The 23724-nt window shown below is 42.1% G+C and overlaps 1 protein-coding gene across 3 annotated transcripts in view; it reads right to left on the bottom strand.

Annotated features, from left to right (window-relative positions):
- Window positions 1-7027: 7027 nt before the first annotated feature.
- Window positions 7028-23724, bottom strand: part of LOC126253527 (cyclic AMP-responsive element-binding protein 1-like) — a 123504-nt gene continuing 106807 nt past the window's right edge. For all 3 annotated transcript variants that reach the window (XM_049954907.1, XM_049954910.1, XM_049954908.1), the window contains one exon: window positions 7028-7570. In XM_049954907.1, the coding sequence (XP_049810864.1) occupies window positions 7372-7570 (199 nt within the window). In that variant the 3' untranslated portion in view covers window positions 7028-7371. The remainder of the gene's footprint in view (window positions 7571-23724) is intronic.

Raw genomic sequence — 23724 nt, 5'->3', positions numbered from 1 at the left:
TTTATGTGGTGTCACAGCCAGACACCACACGTGCTAGGTGGTAGCTTAAATCGGCCGCGGTCCTGTAGTACATGTCGGACCCGCGTGTCGCCACTGTGTGATCGCAAACCTAGCGCCACCACAAGGCAGGTCTCGAGAGACTGACTCGAACTCAGCCCGAGTTGTACGGACGACAGAGCTAGCGACTAGACGTACGAAGCCTTTCTCTCTCATTAGCCGAGAGACAGAATAGCCTTCAGCTAAGTTAATGGCTACGAACTAGCAAGGCGCCATTAGCCTTACAGTGATTGTAATTAAAGTCTCCTTTGTGCGATGTACCACAATGAGTTATTAAAGATAAGTATTTTACCAGCTACGTACTTTTCTTCATAGCATTAATTACGTATCCTGTTCCAGTACTTCACGCCCGTCTGCGTTAGTCTAGCGTGCCTTAAGCCACCTCTATCTACAAGGTGTTGGCCCCGCTGCCGACACATCACATGGCGACGAGTCTACAAAGGCTCTTGTGCTTTACTTTTCCCTAATTTCTTTGTGTCATGGCTTCGCCACAATCTCCAGATGTACTGTCCGAATTTTATCGCTTGCAGAATCAGCAGACGCAGGCGTTATTGGATGCTCTTGGACAGCTCGTCCAGGGTCAACGTGCGCTGCACACCGATGCGGCCGCCGCCGCTTCATCGCTACCGCAGCCACAACATGCTGTTGCACCTCAATTCAGACCCTTTGATGCCACCCACGAATCATGGCAGGAGTGGTCCCGCCAGTTCAGCTTTCATCTAGCAGCCTACAGAATTCAAGGTAATGAGCGGCAGCCGTTTTTGCTTTCTTGTGTCGGTGTGTCCACCTACAGAGTGATAGTGAAGTTGTTTCCCCGGCGCGACGTAGCAACTCTGTCCTACGAAGAACTTTTGTCTGCTTTAGATGCCTATTTCAAGGACACAGTCACTGTCGTTGCAAAAAGGTATACGTTCTTTCGTACAAAACGTACGGCCGGTCAGACTAATAGGCAGTGGGTTGCGACATTGCAAGGACTTACTAGGGAGTGTGCGTTTGAATGCGAATGTGGACTTCCTTATTCAGATACTATGGTGCGTGATGCAATAGCACAGAACGTTTCTGATGTTCGCATACGGGAACAGATTTTGAAACTAGTTAATCCCTCCCTTCAACAAGTGATAGACATATTGGATAGGCAAGACACACTTGACTTTGCTCAGGACTCATTTGCAACTTCGCCGGCAGTGTGTCACATTCACCGGCCCGCCGGGCCCGCTGCACGGGACGCTAGGCGGCCCTCGCGCCCGTCAGCGCAGCGGCAGCCTAGCTCGCAAACACGTGCGCCGCGTAAGCAAGCTCATGCAGTGAAATCATGCCCGCGGTGTGCAACTAGACATTCGCGTGAAAATTGCCCGTCACGCCAAGCTATTTGCTTTTACTGTCATAAGAAAGGACATGTCCAAAGTGTTTGCCAGAAAAAGCTCAGATCAGACACTCACACCAATTCCAGGCCCTTTGCTTCGCGCCGGAATTGCACCAAGGTAACTCAGGCTCGCGAACCTTCGCCCATGGATATTCATGTAGTTCATTCCACCCCATCCGGTGACAGTGTTCATTCCACAAAAAGTGTGCGTCGCCGTCGACGGAAGTCCCGTCACGTCGCACGTGATTCTGTCCCAGTGTCTGTTCCAGTTGCACAACACAGTCGCTTTTGTCGTCAGCAGGACAATAAACTTTTTGTAGACTTAGACTTTGCAGGCAAAGTGATACCATTCCAGCTCGATACCGGAGCTGCAGTTTCATTGCTCAATCACGACACGTACAACCAACTGGGCAAACCTCCGTTGCATGCCGCAAATGTTCAGCTCAATAGTTACTCAGGCCAGAAAATACCAGTGTTAGGACAGTGCAGCCTTCTTGCAACATACAAGGGACAAACAAAACTTGTGTCATTTTACGTTCTTCGTTCTTCTACTGCAGTGAACTTGTTTGGTTTAGATTTATTTCAGTTGTTTAATTTGTCTATAGTAAATCAGGTCCTCTCAGTGATTCAGTCTGTGCCTTCTGCCAGTGTTTCTAGTCTATGTGAAGAATTTGCGGACATTTTTGCACCGGGCCTTGGTTGCGCTAAGAACTATGCAGCACATTTGGAACTGAAAGAGAACGCGCAACCGAAATTTTTCAGAGCGCGCAATGTTCCCCACGCATTGCGTGATGAGGTCGCAAGAACATTGCACGATTTAGAATCTCAAGGTGTAATTGAACGTGTGCAGGCTTCTCTCTGGGCCTCACCCTTAGTAATTTTGCCAAAACCTTCCGGAAAATTGAGACTTTGTGTGGACTTCAAAGCAACTGTGAATCCACAACTAGTGACTGCTACTTTTCCTTTGCCCCGCCCGGAAGATCTTTTTGACAAACTGTGCCCGGGAACATATTTTTCAAAGTTGGACCTAGCAGATGCGTACTTGCAAATACCTGTGGACGAAGAATCCCAGCGCGTCTTGGTGGTAAACACGAATCTTGGTTTGTATCGCTTCAAAAGACTGCCATTCGGGTGTGCGTCCGCACCTGCATTGTTTCAGCAATATTTACAAACTATTTGTGCGTCGGTCCCTACTGCTGCGAACTATCTGGACGATATTGTGATCTCCGGAAAGGCAGAAGCTGAACCTTTGCAAAATCTCTGAACATTATTTCAGGTCTTGCGACAAAAGGGTCTTCGCTTGAGGAAGGACAAATGTGTGTTTTTTGCTCGGGATTTACCCTACCTGGGCCATGTAATAAATGCCCAGGGCATCCATCCGAGTCCAGAGCACCTCCGTGCCATACAGGATTTGCCGTCACCGCAGAACTTGAATCAACTACAGAGTGTGCTGGGTAAAATAAATTATTATCATAAATTTCTGCGTGATGTTTCTTCCATTTCAGCTCCGCTTCATCGCTTACGCCGTAAAGGTGTTCCGTTCGTCTGGACGACAGAATGCGAACGCGCCTTTCGCCAGTTGAAATCAGCGTTACTTTCAAATACTTGCCTTACGCCGTTTGATCCCCAGAAACCCCTTTTGTTGATGGTAGATGCATCGGATTTCGGGATCGGTGCTGTGCTTGCGCACACAGATGGATCGCATGATCGCCCTATTGCCTTTGCGTCAAAATTGCTCTCATCTGCGCAAAGAAATTATTCACAGATAGAGAAAGAGGCTTTAGCTCTCGTGTTTGGTGTTACTAAGTTTCACGATTTCTTGTATGGTCGTCACTTTACCATCATCACGGACCACAAACCTTTGACATCGCTTTTTCATCCGAACAAGCCGGTACCTCCGCGTACGGCGCCGAAATTCATTCGCTGGTCTCTTTTCCTCTCGCAGTACCGCTACGATATCTTGTATCGGTCCACTGCTAAGCACGGAAACACTGATGCGTTGTCCCGTTTGCCTGTTGCTGAGGATAAAGCATTCGATTCTTCCGAACTTGCTTGCATGTTCATTGATGCGGAAACCGATGACGTGGTCGAATCGTTTCCGATTGATTTTCGTCGTGTAGCTACAGCCACAGCTGCTGACCCTGTCCTTGCTACTGTTTTGCGTTTTGTTGCTACGCACTGGCCCTTGGCAAAGTCACGGATCGAGGATCCGCTGGTTCGCCGATTTTTTGCTCACAAGGAGCGACTTTTTGTACGACGTGGTGTTTTGTTGTTGCGTTCTGATAATGATCAGTCCTGAGTCGTGGTCCCACGTTCGTTACAGTCCTCTGTCTTACGGCTTCTTCACCACGGCCATTGGGGTATAGTGCGTACGAAACAACTTGCTCGTCAGCACTGTACTTGGTTCGGAATCGATGCTGCGATTACGAATATGTGCTCCTCTTGCGTGGCGTGTGCCGAACAACAATCCGCACTGCCGCGGAAATTCTTTGCATGGCCGAAAGCCACTTCCCCTTGGCAACGCTTGCACATCGATTTTGCTGGTCCATTCTGGAATGCTCGTTGGTTGGTTGTGGTCGATGCTTTCAGTAATTTTCCTTTTGTTGTCCGGATGTCTTCCACGACGTCTTCTGCCACAATCCAAGCCTTGTCTGCTATCTTTTGCATTGAAGGTCTTCCGCAGACTCTTGTTTCCGACAATGGCCCACAATTCATGTCCGCAGAATTTCAGTCCTTCTGCCAGGCCAATGGTATTCAACATCTGACGTCCGCGCTGTTTTCGCCTCAGTCAAACGGTGCCGCGGAACGATTGGTCCGGACTTTCAAGTCACAGATGTTGAAATTGAAAGAGTCGCATTCTCGGGAGGACGCATTATTGCTCTTTTTGTCCTCGTATCGCTCTCAGCCCCGCGATGGTCGCTCGCCGGCTGAGTTGCTCCATGGTCGTTCTCATCGAACCTTGATGTCTTTGCTGCATCCGCCACATCAGGTTCCTGTGCAGCGGCAGACTCCTGCTTTTGCTCCTGGCGACGTTGTCTTCTATCGCACCTATCGCGGTTCACGGCGTTGGCTCGCAGGGCGCATTCTTCGCTGCCTTGGCCGCGCGATGTATTTGGTTTTGGGGGCCTCTGGTGAGGTGCGTCGGCATCTCAATCAGCTGCGCCTCTGTCGTCGCCCGGGTTCTGCCGCTCCCCGTCTGCTTTCAGCGACGGAGCCGTCAGGTCAGCACCCTGGGGACCCATCTACTGGCTCGCCTCATCCCCAGGTGTTACCGACGCTGCCTTCCATTTTGCCTCATGGCGTCGTGCTGCCGCCGCCGCCGCCGCAGCCGCCTCCGGCGCCGCCCGCAGGGGATGCTTCGCTGCAGCCGCCACGCGCCTCCCTGGGTCACACGCCGCCGATCGCTTCCCGTGACCAGCTGTCCTCCGCCATGGAACTCTTGCCCGCTCCGGACCAGATGTCGTCATCGCGCGTCGGATTCTCCGACCACATGGAGGTCGACCCTTCGGCCCCTCCTGTCTCTTTACGGGCGCATACACCGCATGTTGACGTGCACCCTGGACTAGGTTTTCAGGCGTTTCCTAGCTCCCCTCGGACCGAATGGCCGGGTGCGGGTGGCACAGCCTCGCCTGTTGTTAGGCTCCCCACCTCATCGCATACGTCAACATGGGGTCCTCCCCACGGCGGGCGGAAGCCTTATCTCATGACCGTTCGCCGATTTGCGGGGGAGGAATGTGGTGTCACAGCCAGACACCACACGTGCTAGGTGGTAGCTTAAATCGGCCGCGGTCCTGTAGTACATGTCGGACCCGCGTGTCGCCACTGTGTGATCGCAAACCTAGCGCCACCACAAGGCAGATCTCGAGAGACTGACTCGAACTCAGCCCGAGTTGTACGGACGACAGAGCTAGCGACTAGACGTACGAAGCCTTTCTCTCTCATTAGCCGAGAGACAGAATAGCCTTCAGCTAAGTTAATGGCTACGAACTAGCAAGGCGCCATTAGCCTTACAGTGATTGTAATTAAAGTCTCCTTTGTGCGATGTACCACAATGAGTTATTAAAGATAAGTATTTTACCAGCTACATACTTTTCTTCATAGCATTAATTACGTATCCTGTTCCAGTACTTCACGCCCGTCTGCGTTAGTCTAGCGTGCCTTAAGCCACCTCTATCTACAAGGTGTTGGCCCCGCTGCCGACACATCAATTTAAGTGTCAGGAAGTCATTTCTGAAAGTATTTGTATGGAGTGTGGCCATGTATGGAAGTGAAACATGGATGATAAATAGTTTGGACAAGAAGAGAATAGATGCTTTCGAAATGTGGTGCTACAGAAGAATGCTGAAGATTAGATGGGTAGATCACATAACTAATGAGGAGGTATTGAACAGAACTAGGGAGAAGAGAAATTTGTGGCACACCTTGACTCAAAGAAGGGATTGGTTGGTAGGACATGTTCCAAGGCATCAAGGGACATCCAATTTAGTATTGGAGGGCAGCATGGAGGGTAAAAATCGTAGAGGGAGACCAAGAGATGAATACACTAAGCAGATTCAGAAGGATGAAGGTTGCAGTAGGTACTGGGAGATGAAGGAGCTTGCATAGGATAGAGTAGCATGGAGAGCTGCATAAAACCAGTCTCTGGACTGAAGACCATAACAACATGAACCATGAAAACACTGTCAAGGTAATCTTCAGTCTATCAAACAGTAACACTAAGTTATCACCTGTTAAACTACAAGGAATACACATTGACGCAAAATTAACATGGGACACACATAAAGATTATGTATATCGAAAGTTATCATGAGTTATCTACCTACTAAACAAACTACACACATGTGTTACGCAAAACTTATTATTTCATTCACACTATGCCTTCTTTCACTGCCATCTACAATATGGCATTCTTTTATGTGGTTGATACACCTGCTAAACCTGCTGGGCAGTAGAGGTGATTAGGATTGTGGAACAGGCCAAATAAGGTGTCGGTCAGTTTCACTCAAAACTGTAATTTATTGTAATTTAATAACACCTTTAAACCAAAATGGCACATAGCAGAACCTTTACAACTACGAGTTTCAAAATGTAATTCTCTCATGGCTGAAGGCCTCCAAACAAGAAATCTTAGGTGGAAAGCCTCAAGGCAAAAGTAGATAGAACAAACATATGCAAGGTGCAATACAAACGGCTGAAGACCACAATTAAATATCAAAATTTGATAATATATTACCACAATCTTTTAAGGCAAAAGGCCGCAATGTTTTTGCTTAAGGGGAAATTTTGAGAACAAGGCTTTAAGTGGCTGAAGGCCCATAGATGATTTTCCAAAAATTCAAAAATACCTTAACCTTTAAATTTTCAATGCCAGAACGCACACTAAATGAAAAAGCAACACAAGAATAAGGTTTTTAAGCATATGAAGGCCCACAATTAATTTATGTAAATTGATTTACATAAAACACAATAATTTTTTTTCTTTTAAAACATTGACTATAATAGATTACCAACAGACCATTAAACACCCATGAAAAGGACAGTACAAACAACGGCACTCAGACACCTGGGGTGATGGTGAGGGGGGGGGGGGGATGGTCTGCCCTCTAAACATTAACGTTCACTTAGGTGGACAGGTAGTGTGCCCAACTACACTTGATCCATCAGTAACCCTACCAAGAGACAGTCACAGACCGACTGACCAAACAACTTGCTCGCCACCAATCGGTACATAAAAACTCAAAGACTAAACTCTTACGGACGTAATTATCCACAATGAAATATGTATTAAGCTGTCAAAACTACACACCATGTTGGACAGCTACAACATGTGAGGAAAGGACACTGCCTGAATTTACATTTGTGGCCAGGGCAGGTAACCGGAACACTAACTGCCACAAGGCAGAAAATACCGCTGGTACACTTGAATTTGAAATACGGTAATATAGTTAACTTCACCAAAAAGGTACACTGCCTGAACGTACGTCAGTGGCCAGGGCAGGTAACCAGAACACTAACGGCCACAAGGCAGAAAATTCTGCTGGTGCACTTTTGTAGTCAACCAAAATAATTAACTCCACTGCACGGCGGCTCGATTTCACCACCACAAACACTCGGTGTTGCTCACAGGAAAAGCTCCCCAACAGCGAATCACTGAAACAAATGACACAACATGAACGGACATGGCTTGGGTACTTAACAAATCACTCAACTTTGATGTCCTGGGTCGGTGAGCCACGAAGCTCATAGCTATCGGACAGCTCCACACACACTCCGACACTGCGCATAGGCTGCCAACAGACCCAGCTGACTGCACTGTGTGGAGATATGCTCCCTGGTCTGCACCAACCGACCAACTGCCCGCAGAATGCCAACAACATCTAAAATAGTCATCAGTGGAAATAATGCCAACTACACACACAACCTGACAAACACTTGCACGAAGACAAATCGGGAGTATATATATATATATATATATATATATATATATATATATATATATATATATATATATATATATATATATATATATAACACACACACGTGTGCAAGTGATGCATGGCGGCAATGGTCGGGTGAGTCATGTTGACGCAGACTTAACAGCTCCAACCCAACTGCACTAGTGCCGCATTGCAACTCCCCGACTGGCAGGTCCAGACAGCACTCCAGACTTGTTCCAACTGACTGGCCGACCCAAAGTCGAGTCCCAAACTGCCTTACGACAGACAACGACCGGGAAGTCATAGCAGTCCAGCAAAGATACTACGATAGGGGATATATTGATATGCGCTGCTAGCACTGCTCATGCTCAGGCAAAGCAGAAACTCAGTGACACCTGTAATTTAAATTAACATAGTGAGGCGGAAGCACGTTAAAAACAGGGTGTAAAATACATGATGGTGGGAACATGAGTCACACACGTCTCAGGGGTAACTCGTCAGGAACCAAAAAAATTTTTACTTGGCAGAAAAAAACAATTAGACGTGGTTATGGAATCTGACAACAAGACCTCATGTAGACCTTATTTTAAAGATTTAAAAATTCTCACAGCTCCATCTCTTTACATATATTGTTGCCTGTTAAACATAAAAGAAAACTTAAACCACTACACTATAAGGAAATCTGCTCATCTACACAATAATCAACAAACAAATATGATTGATATATCCACAACCAGGCTTAAGAAAACCCAGTCTAGCTATGAATACATAGGCATAAAATTATTCAACACTTTACCCGTACAGGCTCATTTGGTTTCACTGAATATTTTCAAAACTAAAACCAAAGTGTGGATGAAGGAAAATACTTTCTATAGTATAGAAGAATTTCAGAATAGTTGTAAAAGATTACCTAATTTATTGATAAATTAAGGCTTACTGTTATGTATAGAGATGGGTGTAGAGGCAGCTACAAGCTAATAGGTTACATCACTGCTATATTTTTTACCATGTAATATTTTGCTATATGAAACATAATGTACAGATAGCTATAATTCTTCTGACGACATCGCTTGGATGTTAATGCTGAAAGATGGATAAAATAAATTAAATAAAATGAAATAACTGCAACAAGTCAAGGTCTGTGATGGTTCAATTTTTATACTGCCATGACCAGCTTCAAGTCACTTGGTGACTCATCATAACAGGGTACATAGTTTTTGGTGATTGTAGTAACATTGTGGGTCTCATCAGGTAGCTGTGACAAAACAGAAAAAATGAAACAAGCAAGCACTGAATGGGGTGAGGTATAACAAATTATTTACTGGTATATCATAAGATGGACTTGAAGGGATCACTTACAGTTATTAGCATTCAAGGTTTTAATCCTGGTGTACAACATATACTGTAATAACACCTGCTTGTAGGATGATATGCGTCATCTATAAATATGATTACTGCTCCTTTATCTCTCTCCCCACTGTTGTACAGGGGTGTTGGATAATTTAAAATGTTTTTTTTTGTACACAGAACTAAAAATGTCTATTGTATGCTAAGTGCCTGTCTTCTTAAGGTACCCTGCATTCATTTATGTTCCAGAGTAAAACAAGTCATTTTTTTGTCATCATTATATACATCAGCCTCAGATCACACAAGGATTTACAAGATGGTAATTGTTCTTCTTTGTAATTCAGTGTGCCTAGTCTGTGTGAGAGCTATCTTACTGGTAAAGTTTTGCATTTTCTTTATCACTATCTTTCCACTGAGCTGACAACTTTGAAATAAAAGGAATGGGGAAGGGGAGATTTCTTGGAGGGACTTTGCACTTGCTGGTTACCTTGGGCAGAAAAAATACTCTAATTTACTCATAGAAATATGTTGCTGGATATCCCATTGTGCTATTACGTATATACTGGTGTCACAGCGGTATGAGAGAGTTAAGACTGTTAAATGGGTGGGAATGGCTACTCGATTAGTATACAGATTCACAGCCAATACAAAATTTATGCCTGGAAGAAAAAAAATATTTCAATGGGGTGCGGTATCAACAGTGAGTATAATGAGAATGAAACCTGGCTAATTTAATTAATACTAGTGCTTGTGGGTGACAAACTGGATTAAATTGTAAGTCCGCCTCTATTACAGAAATTGATTTTTTAAGTTCAGTCCAATGGATCAGTCTGATGCACACTCACTAAAAAACAGAGATTGTCCTGGATATGATGCAGTATGGCAGAAAAGTAACCACAAATTATTTTTTTCCGACAGATTTTTATACATCTGCTTCAAAAGAAATTGCATCAATTGCACAACAGGTGCTAGAGGAAGTTAAGGGACCCTTAGTGCATTATATATCATAAAGGCTAAATAATATTTAAATTCTGAAAATAAGAAAGACGCAGACACATTATTTGACTATATTCATCAAATCACACTTTTACATTTTCAGCCATGAGAAGCAATATTGTATCATAAGGTACCAAGCTGAGGAAAATGCCTTCAACATAGATAGAACACAGTCACCCAAAATTGTTTCATAGTCATTATCTATTACATTTCCTTTTAACATGATCTGACAACATACTAAAAAAAACATGTTACGAATCTGAAAACCATTACAGGAACTCACTCACACTTCACTGACAGAAAATGACCTTCCATCTAGTGTTCTATATAAGTGATCTAACATCCTGCAGTAAGAAACAGTACAAAACTAACCATACTGTGCCAGATTTCATTTTTCTGGAGATGAAGAGTCCAGATTTTGGGTTTCTGCACCAGTGAAGCTTCATCACATTCAGCTTGTTTATAAAATTGATGGCAATAGCATGTCTGCGAGGCACATTTCTGTTGGAATTGTATTTTTCTAGCTGCATATTCAATCCAGGAGTTTCTTTTGTGGCAGTGGTTTACTTATCTGGGATAACAATCCTAACTAATGCCCACATATCACTTGCATTAAGTTTAGTTTTTCTTTAACTATTGTTTTTGCAAATTGCAACAGTACAACTGAGTGTCACATATACACTGCGTACATAGGGTAATGTTTTTATAACTTCTATAAATAACTTTTTAAACTGAATTCTGTACTTAATTGTCGTTTTCATGTAAATACCTTGTATCTGATTTACTCTCTATAACAATGGAAATTCCTGCATGGAATACTACTTAAAATAAACAGAAGGCAACCACTCACCTATAGCTGACTGGTGTGTGGCACATAGAAGCATGCAACATGAAACTAAAATAAATAAGTTTCTACGGGGCATTTCTATGCACCACACATCAGTCAGCTATCGGTGAGTGGTGGATTTTAATTTATTTTATGTATTATTCCGTATAATAATTTTCACCACAATAATATTTTATAACATTGAATAGCTGAGTCACATATATGAATGACTGATAGCAAACAATCTTTTATAAAATTAGGTACAAAAAACAGGGAAAGTTCCTCCGAGAGAAGAATACATTTAGTTGCCAAAGGAAGCTACAGAATGCAAAAGCCGTGTGTTCACAGACACTGAATAGTATCAGTTGGGCAGAAGCTAACACAGCGGCAAGGTTTACTACTTTTATGGACACTGTTAACCAGGCATATGGACTTGGAACAAATAGCATCAGATGGTTGTAAGTTACCCAGGATAGTTGTGTAACTTGCTCTACAACACTCCACCGATAAACTTTTCTATTCATATATTGAAACAGACAATGATGTGTTTACACGAATAATAATAACATTAATAATAATAATTGTTGTTGAGTATTTGAGAGATGCTTTGATACAGCTTTCAGTTTTGTTTTAACTAGGATCTTAAATGCCTACATCAAAACCATAAAACACTAAGAAAAAAAAAGGAGTTAAAAATGACTAAATGTTAAGCCCAAGCGATGGAAGGAAACACAGTTAAAATGGGAACTTGGAGAAAGGTCCATAAAATACACCGTAGAGAAATGGGCATCCTGAACTAAAGATTTAATGTCCTTTGCCATATTGCTACAATGGATAAAAAGTAAAACACGGTCAACAGCCCGCACATTGTTCACTAAAATGGCCGGTAACTCAGATGACAAACATAATGACAACGTAAGTGGTTAAAAAAAGGGCATTCCATCAGGAAATGGCAAAATGTCAGAGGTTGAGGGCAATGAGCACATAGTGGTGGGGGAGCACCACTTTACAAATGGCAATGGCTAAAAAGACAGTGCTCAATTTGCAACCTTGCAAAAATGATCTCCTTATGGCGGGAGGGCTGAGAGGAGGTTGTCCAAGCCAATGGGGGAGGCTTAATTGCCCAAAGCTTGTTCCCATGAAGGTTGGACCAGTGCTGATGCCAGAGTGACACCACCTACCGACAGATGGCAACACAGAGATCATTGGAGGGAGTGGAAGAACTAGTGGGCCGAAGTACAAGGACAGCAGCTTTGGCAGCAGCATTAGCGGCCTTGTTTCCTGTCAGACTGACATGACCAGGAACCCACATAAACTTCACAGTGGCTCCATCCAGAGTAAGCAAGTGACAGCTTTCCTGTACCTGTTCCACTAAGGGATGGACAGTATACAGCACACTGAGGCTCTGAAGGGCACTGAGAGAGTTGGAGCAGATGACACAATTGAAAAGCCTGTGCCGCTGGATGTACTATGTGGCCTGATACAGGGCGAAGAGCTCTGCTGCAAACACTGAGCAGTGTTCTGGAAGCCGATACCGAAAAACATTGGTGCCAATGACGAAGGCACATCTGAGACAACGGTCAATCTGAGAGCCATCAGTGTACACAAAGGCACTATCGTGAAGTTCCATGCGAAGGTCGTGAAACTTATGGTGATAGAGTGAGGCTGGAGAAGTGTCTTCAGGAAGCAAACGAAGACCAAGGTGAACATAGGCTGCCGCACAAAGTCAAGGTGGCAGAGGGTCACATTGTGACAAAGCAAACTGGGATATTTTTACTTCCCCTCTTGTTTTGCCATCTGCCTCCTTAAAATTCATTTTCTCACCAAGATAATTACAACTCACAGCAGATGACAATTTGAGATGACAACTGTAACTGCAGCAGCAGCAGCAAGCAGCACACGAGTGATTAAAAACAAGGTAATTCATTGCAAAAGCTGTTGTGTATTAAGTGATAAATAATGAGTGGCCTTAATGAACAAGACTATGTGACTGAAAACAAATCTGCAGAGGTTATGTTGTTAAATGAACGGAAAGACCCTAAGTGGGACTGGTTCTGTAGGCGATTATAAATCAAACATGAATGTAACTTTGAATGATGGGGACGAAAGTCCTGTTGTAGATGAAATCATAAAAGCATCATCTACATTGTATCATGATGTGAGCGGAATGGATGAAAACAGTACTGAAGCACATATGATCATTAAGGTTAAGGAGGAGGAACCTAGTAGCGAAAGTCAGCAAGAACAAAAGTTTATGGCAGATGGAAATATGAAAGCGATATTAAGGCAAATTATGAGTAGTTTGAGTAATATGAGTACAAATGAAGACATTAGTAAGGTGGAAAATAACATCAGTCGTATAAAAGTAGATATTAGTAGTATAAAAACTGACTTAACTAACTTAAAAGATGAACTGAAGCAAGAATTTAAAAAGGAAATTAAGGTAGTTAGCGCTACTCTATCAGAATTAAATAAGAACTTTGATGCAGTAGTTAAAGTCTGTGATAATACTAATGAGAAATTAACATTGAGTCATAATTGTGTGGAAGAGAGAAAGAAGCTTTGTGATGACAATAGTAGGAAGGTGGAGGTTTCCGAGAAATTTTGTGCTGAAAGTAGAGTTAAACTAGAGAACCAAATCAATCAGATTAAAAATGATTTAGAAGCTGAGGGAGAAACCAAGTGTGCAGTAGTGGTAGAGGAAAAACTGGGAAAAGTAAACTAAAACTTAGATTCCAAACTGACTGAAATGGAGAAAAGGGTGGAAGAGGTACAAAATCAAGAGCATAGAGAAAGTGGCAGAGGGTCTGATAATCATTTTGGTAAGCAGGATGACAGTTTTCTCAGGGAAAAGATTAATGAGGATTTGTTGTATGAACAAGATCACATGGTAAGCAAAAAGGAAGTGTGTCACACAGCACCAAGTGTACAAGGTATACATGTTAAGTGTTTATTGGACAGTGGTAGTGATTTGAATGGCTCTTCACAAGTAGTAATGCATGTGTCAGGAATAAAAATTATTGGTGCTACTGTAAGCTATCAAAAGTGTGAAACAAGAGGTACTATTAAATGTAGAATTGGCAGGACATCTGTTGAAATACAATTTCTTGGTGATTCAAAATCTCATCATTGATGTTATATCTGAGACTAATTTCTTGTGAAATTAGCAAGTAGGGGGTTCAACATTCTGTGTTGGATTCATTACGTGGCGATAATGCTTACCCCAGCTGCCTGTCTCATTTTTCATGTTTCCTGAGGCAGTCAAACTCTTCTGCTATCCTATGTGTAGTTTATATGTGAATCACAACCATTCTATCTTCGACTTTCTTGTAAATTTGTACAGTAGCATACTTTAGTATAGGAATATTGTAGAAAAGGTTTCTCTAGTGTTACGTATATTATGTTACATTAGTTATAAATAATGCAATCACAGCAGGTTGGAAGAAAGTAAATTGGTACCATGGTTAAGGAATTTATGTCACACAAAGAGGTAAGGTAAACTGAAAAGTATCAGCATGTGTGGAGGATAATTAACATCTGAAGTAATCAGCTCATTGCTGCAGCAACAGAGGCAATATGCAGTAAAACACCATATTGAATACTAGATATTAATATTAATTGTGGTATAATAGAACTGTATATGTTCTGTGCAATATATATATGGGTATAACTATTTACCCATGTAAGTGTGTCATAGTACTGCCTTTTCTAACATTAAGGAGCTACAACTTTAAACATGGTTGCCTGGAGTAATGTGTGTGGAAGGAGTAAGCAAGATTTGTATGTATATCACCCTTCAGGCTAGAATTTTAAGCAATTTGATGGAATACAGTGAAGTAATAGTTTGTCTAAGTGATAATTTTGTCTGGTCAGTAATCAGTTGAGTTAAATTTGCCTTAGCATAAAGATCTGTTGCTGTGGGGTGTTTTTCAGTAGAGTCAATTTAATTTTGCATTAGATAAGCAGAGCAGGTATTTATTAGATAAACAAACAATAAAGGAAATAATAAAATAATGAACGAGGTTAGGGTCTTAATGGTTAGGGAACTTGGCTCTGCAGCAGTTCTCTCTCTCTCTCTCTCTCTCTCTCTCTCAATTTTTTTTTTTTTTTTTTTTTTTTTTTTTTTTTTTTTTTTTTTTAAGACAGTACACTCCACTGGTTAACAAGGTAAGAAATGTAAGTAAAATAATGGTGCTGGCGGACATTATTAATGTAAAAGATACAAACAAATGTCGTGTAACTGTATTGAAGATGTAATTGTGAACCAGGCAGGTACTGTGTATATTGTGTAATTCATGACACTGCAGCAGGGAATGAGAGCTTAACAGAAAGAGTGATATTTTAGAGAGGTGCAAGTCATATAATGCTGCATCATCCAACCAATATGTTATCTGAAAACTTCTTTTTGTATTCTGAGTAATTACGAGCTTGAAATGGTAACACTGGGACGAAGAACAATAATTTTTCTGATTCACTGATAACTGTGGTGCTAGACTGATGTACATATTCTGACAGGTCAACTATTTGGTGACATTTTGTGATGAGTTAATTTTCTGGTTAAATGAGAGTAGTGCTCAGAGCTGAGTGGAGAAATAGAGCAATGATTTGGTACAACTTCCATCCCCTTAATTTTGATTTGAGTAGTAATTAAGTAATGGAATGGTGACTATTCTTTTTTCATGACGTAATGATTAGTAAATCTACTACTGCCCATCTTGAGTTTTTGATATTTTGCAAATGGGAAAGAAACAAAAATCTTTCAAGTTTAACCAGTTTCAGACAGTTATGACTTAAAGTAATGTAGTGTAATGTGCTCCTGATTTAAAAATTTTTGTAGTCACCAACTTTCATACTATAGTCAATGTTAGTGCTAATTATTGTAATGTTATGAGAACTACGTAATGTATTTATATATGATGTAATTACTACCATTTTCCATTAGTGTTAAACATTTTTTTTTCTTAGACTTCAGTTAAGAGTAAAAGTAAGTGTACTAAAGTAGGGTATTTTGTCTAATTTTTTCATGTACTTTGGCAGAGGAGAACCACCTCCAAGGGAACTGATTGCAGTACATTTCCTAACTAACTGCCACTTGGACCTGTTGAAGGCGTAGAGAGCTTGGTGAGGAAGTGTGTAATAGCTCATTAAAAGAGTGAAAGTGCTTGTAAAAAATACTAAACATTGTTGTTGTTGTGGTCTTCAGTCCTGAGACTGGTTTGATGCAGCTCTCCATGCTACTCTATCCTGTGCAAGCTTCTTCATCTCCCAGTACCTACTGCAACCTACATCCTTCTGAATCTGCTTAGTGTATTGATCTCTTGGTCTCCCTCTATGATTTTTACCCTCCACGCTGCCCTCCAATGCTAAATTTGTGATCCCTTGATGCCTCAAAACATGTCCTACCAACCGATCCCTTCTTCTAGTCAAGTTGTGGCACAAACTTCTCTTCTCCCCAATCCTATTCAATACCTCCTCATTAGTTACGTGATCTACCCACCTTATCTTCAGCATTCTTCTGTAGCACCACATTTCGAAAGCTTCTATTCTCTTCTTGTCCAAACTGGTTATCGTCCGTGTTTCACTTCCATACATGGCTACACTCCATACAAATACTTTCAGAAACGACTTCCTGACACTTAAATCTATACTCGATGTTAACAAATTTCTCTTCTTCAGAAACGATTTCCTTGCCATTGCCAGTCTACATTTTATATCCTCTCTACTTCGACCATCATCAGTTATTTTACTCCCCAAATAGCAAAACTCCTTTACTACTTTAAGTGTCTCATTTCCTAATCTAATCCCCTCAGCATCACCCGATTTAATTTGACTACATTCCATTATCCTCGTTTTGCTTTTGTTGATGTTCATCTTATATCCTCCTTTCAAGACACTGTCCATTCCGTTCAACTGCTCTTCCAAGTCCTTTGCTGTCTCTGACAGAATTACAATGTCATTGGCGAACCTCAAAGTTTTTACTTCTTCTCCATGAATTTTAATACCTACTCCGAATTTTTCTTTTGTTTCTTAGTGCTTGCTCAATATACAGATTGAATAACATCGGGGAGAGGCTACAACCCTGTCTCACTCCCTTCCCAACCACTGCTTCCCTTTCATGCCCCTCGACTCTTATAACTGCCATCTGGTTTCTGTACAAATTGTAAATAGCCTTTCGCTCCCTGTATTTTACCCCTGCCACCTTCAGAATTTGAAAGAGAGTATTCCAGTTAACGTTGTCAAAAGCTTTCTCTAAGTCTACAAATGCTAGAAACGTAGGTTTGCCTTTTCTTAATCTTTCTTCTAAGATAAGTCGTAAGGTTAGTATTGCCTCACGTGTTCCAACATTTCTACGGAATCCAAACTGATCTTCCGCGAGGTCCGCTTCTGCCAGTTTTTCCATTCGTCTGTAAAGAATTCGCGTTAGTATTTTGCAGCTGTGACTTATTAAACTGATAGTTCAGTAATTTGCACATCTGTCAACACCTGCTTTCTTTGGTATTGGAATTATTATATTCTTCTTGAAGTCTGTGGGTATTTCGCCTGTCTCATACATCTTGCTCACCAGATGGTAGAGTTTTGTCATGACTGGCTCTCCCAAGGCCATCAGTAGTTCTAATGGAATGTTGTCTACTCCCGGGGCCTTGTTTTGACTCAGGTCTTTCAGTGCTCTGTCAAACTCTTCACGCAGTATCTTATCTCCCATTTCATCTTCATCTACATCCTCTTCCATTTCCATAATATTGTCCTCAAGTACATCACCCTTGTATAAATCCTCTATATACTCCTTCCACCTTTCTGCCTTCCCTTCTTTGCTTAGAACTGGGTTGCCATCTGAGCTCTTGATATTCATACAAGTGGTTCTCTTCTCTCCTAAGGTCTCTTTAATTTTCCTGTAGGCAGTATCTATCTTACCCCTAGTGAGACAAGCCTGTACATCCTTACATTTGTCCTCTAGCCATCCCTGCTTAGCCATTTTGCACTTTCTGTCGATCTCATTTTTGAGACGTTTGTATTCCCTTTTGCCTGCTTCATTTACTGCATTTTTATATTTTCTCCTTTCATCAATTAAATTCAATATTTCTTCTGTTACCCAAGGATTTCTATTAGCCCTCGTCTTTTTACCTACTTGATCCTCTGCTGCCTTCACTACTAACTGCCACTTGGACCTGTTGAAGGCGTAGAGAGCTTGGTGAGGAAGTGTGTAATAGCTCATTAAAAGAGTGAAAGTGCTTGTAAAAAATACTAAACATTGAGAAAGTGAAATTTTCTGTTTATTGCAACCCATTAGGATTTATTTTGTTCAGCAAGACAGGACTTGTACAAAGTGATATGTATTTTAAAAGGTGATCTTCACTTAACAAAAAAGGACATCACTTATGATGAAGATGCCTAATTTTTTGTTAAAAGTCTGATTTGTAGATACATTGTTAAACCCAATTTCTGGCATCACTTGTGGTCATTGAATTGCCCAGCTGGCTATTTGCAATATCTATCTCGTTAATCCAATGAGGGGGTGATGTGAGGAAGCAAGCTGGGATATTTTTACTTCCTTTCTTGTTTTGCCATCTACCTCCTTAAAACTCATTTATTCAATTTTAACTAATTAACATTAACATATGTGAATATAATCTGCATTTTCATAAAAGAGAAAGGTTGGCCCTCAGTTTTAAAGAATATAACACCAGATCTAATTTTGTGCTTAGTTATATGTATGTAATTGATTTTATAATTTAGATTGACTATTCCTAGTTAATATTTTTAATAGGGTGAAATGAGTAATTGTTTCGTAAATTAAATTCTATTTTTGACATATAAACAAATGTAAATTCTGTAATAATTTTAAATATTTGGAAGTATGTATTTGGCTATATTCGAAGACATGTTAGCAGAGCCAACCCTTCATTAATTCCAAAGTAATTAACAGTTTTGTCAAAAGTATTGTTTACGTAACTATATATGTTTTAAACAAATAATTCGGCTTATTCCTTGTAGTAGAAGAAACTGTTCAAAAGACAGAATTGTTCAATGTATTCAGTTAATTTAATGAGTTAAGTTTTAATTGTAATTTTTGTAAATTTAACTTCGAACAACGTGTAGTTTCAGTACCTATTATTGTGATGATATATAAGAGCCCAATTTTTTGTCACGAGACAGTCAGTCTACGGCCAAGTTTCAGACGAGTAACCTGTGTTGGTTAGAACAATAACAATGCTTCAACTTAACTGTGAAATAAGTGTTACACAATTAGGCTGTGTGTTAAAACAATGACAGTGTCTGCTCCATACGTACCTTTTTATTCTTCAAGAATGGTGAACTTTATGGTTATGTTTATTAATTGCTCATAGATGTTAAACAGTAAACTATTATAGCAGTATGTGGATGTTCACCTGCAACCTATTAATGAGGCTTATCAAAAGTTAAACAATAGTGCACTGGCCATATAAATGTGTATATGGGGGAATTGGGAAAAGTGAAAGTAAAAGACAGTAAAACACAAATGTGCATCTGTTGGATACATCTTTTACAGTAGACAGTACTGCACGTTACCCCCTATCTTTCCAGCCAGTATGTCGACACCAAGGACAACAAATGAAGAAACAAAGTAGGTGAACTGTCGCAACACTCATTGAGAAATTGGCAGGTAGCGTGAAGTTAAACTGCCGAAGCAATAGCCAAAACCTTCTGGAGGTAACAGAGAAGAGGAACGCGCCCCATACTGGCGATCAAAGGGGTCATCAAAGGAGGAGGCATAGGATGGGTGGATAGCTGTGGCAGACAAACTGCATGTGTATCTGTCGAGAAGGTCACAGCAATATGACAGCAGTAGTTTGGCAGCTTTGGCATACACTCTCTCAGCCTGGCTAGTGTAAAAAGTGCCAATGGCCGAACAGATGCCACTACGGTGGGTAGTACTGAGACAGTGCAAGAGGGACAGATGTACAGATGCATAAACAGAACAACCATAGGCTAATTTCGAACAGATAAGGGACTGATGCAAATGGAGGAGGATGGTCCTATCTGCTCCCCAGGAAGTATTGCTGAGAACACACAGGGCATTAAGGAACCGCCTACAGAGGCTGCCAGGTAAGACACAGCAGAGGACCAAGAAAGTTTCCTATTGAGCATGAGCCCCTGGAATTTTGTAGTTTCAATGCATGGAAGAGCAACAGGCTCAAGATGTAGAGATGGTGGAAGAAACCAATGGTGCTACCATAAATTCATACAAACAGTTTGGACAGTGGAAGAGTGAAAGCCACTGTCGATGCTCCGTGAGTAAAGACAATCAAGATATCGCTGAAGGTGCCACTCAAGGAGACAAATCCATGGAGAACTGCAATAGGTGGCAAAATCATCAACAGAAAGGGAGCTGGAGATGCCCAACAGCAGACAGGCCATAGTAGGGTTTATGGCGATAGCAAAGAGGATGATGCTCAGGATGGAACCCTGAGGTACACGTTTTTCCTGGATAAAGGTGTCCAACAAGACAGAACCCACCAGTACCTTGAAAACTTGGTCTTTTAAAATTCCTAAAGCAAATGGGGGATGTGACCATGGAAACCCCCATGTGTAGAAAGTATGGAGGATACCAGTCCTTCAGCAGGTAAATCGAAAACACGATCACAGTCTGGTATTTCCACAGAAAACCATTCATGACATGGGTTGACAAAGTGACGAGATGATCAACTGCAGAAATCCACATTGTGCAGTGGTTAGTAAATTGTGAGACTCGAGCCACCATAACAGCCAGGCATCATACATTCAATCACCTTGCAAAAACAGTGGGCGACAGAAATGGGGTGATAACTACAAGGAAGGCATTTGTCCTTGTCGGGCTTAGGTATGGGTATGACAATAACTTCATGCCAGCTTCTGGGAAATGTGCCCTCTGCCCAGATGCGATGTACATATGAAGGGGAAACTGCTTGCTTGCAAGAGAAAGATTCTGCAACATTTGAATGTGAACATCGTCTGGCCCTGGGGCAGAGTATTGGGATGAAGTCATAGCATGATCTAGCTCCTTCATAGTAAAAGCAGCATTGTAGCACTCACGATTCTGAGAAGAGGAAAGTATCGCATGAGCCTCTTCCACTTAGTTTCTGATGGAGGAAGGCAGGGTGACAGTGAGTGGAGCTCAATATCTCTGCAAAATAGTGGCCCAAGGTGTTGGAGATAGGGTCCACTATGACATCATCTGCTACTTTCAGGACGAAAATTGGGGAATGGACCTTGGTCCCATACAGCCGTCGAAGGTTGGCACATGACAAAAGACAGTGTGGAACTGTTAAAATAACTAGTAAAGGAAATCCAGCTAGCTTTCCTGCTATCCCAAAGAACGCAACGACACTGTGCACACAACTGTTTGTAATGATGCAGTTGGTACAAAGGGAAAAGGTCAAGTGAGGAAGGAAAATGCGGACTGCAACAGCTTGAAGCTGGCTAGTCAGGGAGATCAGTTGACTATGAACATCATCCAGGATGAGCAGCATGATTCCTCCATGAGATGGAATGCCGTCTTCGGGGGGAAGGTCAAAGTGGATGGGAAGAAATGCACGAGCTAAAAGCACTCATGAGTATGCAATTTTGTTTCCTGGAGGCAGAGAACAAACAGACACCCCAATTCCTAGAGCAGCCATAAGTCCTCTCTGTTGGACTGAAGGCCGCAGATGTTCCTTCGGAGGAGAGTCATTATGAGGAAAGGGGAGGAGGGAAAAAATGATGGGGTGTCACCACAGTGGCTGCCGAGTGCCGGCCTTTGAAGACTCACTGCGACAGGGTGCAAAGGCTGGAAGATCCTGCTCCACGAGATCTACAGAGGCATCAGCATTCTCTCCCTGTCCATCTGTGCAGTCTAGGGCAGAAAAACTGCTGGTGGTGCACACCAGCAACATGGAGGTCGGCCGGGCGAGGTTATCACTTAGCAACACCATCAAAGAACATCTCCGAGTCAACAAAGGAGAAGACCATTTGTCTTTGTTTGACTTCTTGGAGCCTTTCCAGTTGGCAGAGGAAGACTCAGATGTTTGTTGGCTACAGGGATGCAGGAAGTCTTCGAGAAAGCATTCCTTCTGTCTGCCAGTTGTGTGGCAGGTGACTTCATTCCATGAGGTGAAAGTTTGGTGGCTTGTTGCTCAGATCGAGGAGGAGACGGGGATACTGCCACGATACCAAAGTGCCGAATTTGAGGTTGCATGTCTGCGTGGCTGTGTCCTTCGTGGAGCGATGTGTAGCAAGTACAGTACTGTAAGTGCCAGATGGAAGACCGCCGGATTTCCGACTAGCAAGCGAGTGGGTAAGATACTTTTCCCTTCACCCAGATCCCCTGGACAGCCCGCTCATTGAGATACACAAGACAATCTCAGGAGGAGGCGGCATGGTCGCCATTGCAGTTGGTATAGCGAGAGAAGGAGGTGGACAGTTGCCCTCGTGAGCATCCCTACCACAGGTTACACATTTTGCTGGGTGTCGACAGGACACTCGAGTGTGGTTGTAACACTGACACTGATAGCAGTGCATTGGGTTCGGAATGAACAGTTGGACTGTGATAACTTACGAGGTGCGACTGGAAAGTTTTAAGAATGGGCTTGTAATTGTACAGTGGTGGTACTTACATGCTACTGTGATGCATTTCCTTCAAAATAGTCCCCTTCTGACTGAACACACTGACTCCAACGATGTTTACACTTTTTGAAACATTCCTGGAATTTTTTTTTTCCTGAAGTGTGTTAAGGACGCTCTCCGTATTTGCCTGGATGTCTTCAATCGAGTCAAATCGCTTCCCTTTCAGTGAAAATTTCAGTTTAGGAAACAGGTAGAAGTCCGCAGGGGCCAAATCAGGGGACAATGGTGGTTGTGGAAGCACAGGAATTTTGAATTTGTTTCAAAATTCAACAATGGAGAAGGCACGATGAGACAGAGCATTGTCATGATATAGCACTCAACTCCTGTCTTTCCACAATGCAGGCCTTTTCTTCTGCACCTTTTCGCGCAAACGCTCAAGGATACATTTGTAGTATTCCTGGTTAATTGTCTGTACTCCAGGGGTAAATTCATGATGCACAATATCAGTAGGCTCGAAAAAAATCACCAACGTCTTCACCTTCGCCCGACTTTGCCGTGCTTTCTTTGGTCGTATTGAATCTGGAGTCTTCCACTGAGATGACTGCACTTCTGTTTCAGGATCATATCCACATATCCATGATTCGTCACCTTTAATTACCCAATTAAACAAATATGGGTCATTTTTAGTCCAATTAATCAGTTCTTGGCACACTTCAAAGTCAGTATTGTCTCTGGTCACTTGACAGCACTTTTGGAATGAATTTTGCGGACACACTACGCATGTTCAGATCTTCAGTTAAAATTGACTGAACTGCATAGAAACTTAAATTAAGTTCATCAGCCAGCTCCATAGTTGTAAGTCTACGATCAGACAACACTAAGTTGCTAACCATCACAACATTTTCATTCGTTTTTGAGGTGGAAGGACGGCGAGACCATGGTTCATTTTCAAACGATTTGTGACCATTTTTAAATCTGTTGAACCAGACAAAAACATTTGACTGGCTTATACAATTGTTTCCAAAAGCTGTTTCTAATAGTCTGTAAGTCTCAGAAGCTGATTTTCCGGTTTTAAAACAAAATTTCACACAAACTCGTTGCTCCGTTTTTACGTCCATTTTCACGCAGACAGAATCTGG

Source organism: Schistocerca nitens, chromosome 4 (genome assembly GCF_023898315.1).
Source record: "Schistocerca nitens isolate TAMUIC-IGC-003100 chromosome 4, iqSchNite1.1, whole genome shotgun sequence".
NCBI classification, from domain to species: domain Eukaryota; kingdom Metazoa; phylum Arthropoda; class Insecta; order Orthoptera; family Acrididae; genus Schistocerca; species Schistocerca nitens.
This window is presented reverse-complemented; position numbering and strand designations above follow the sequence as displayed.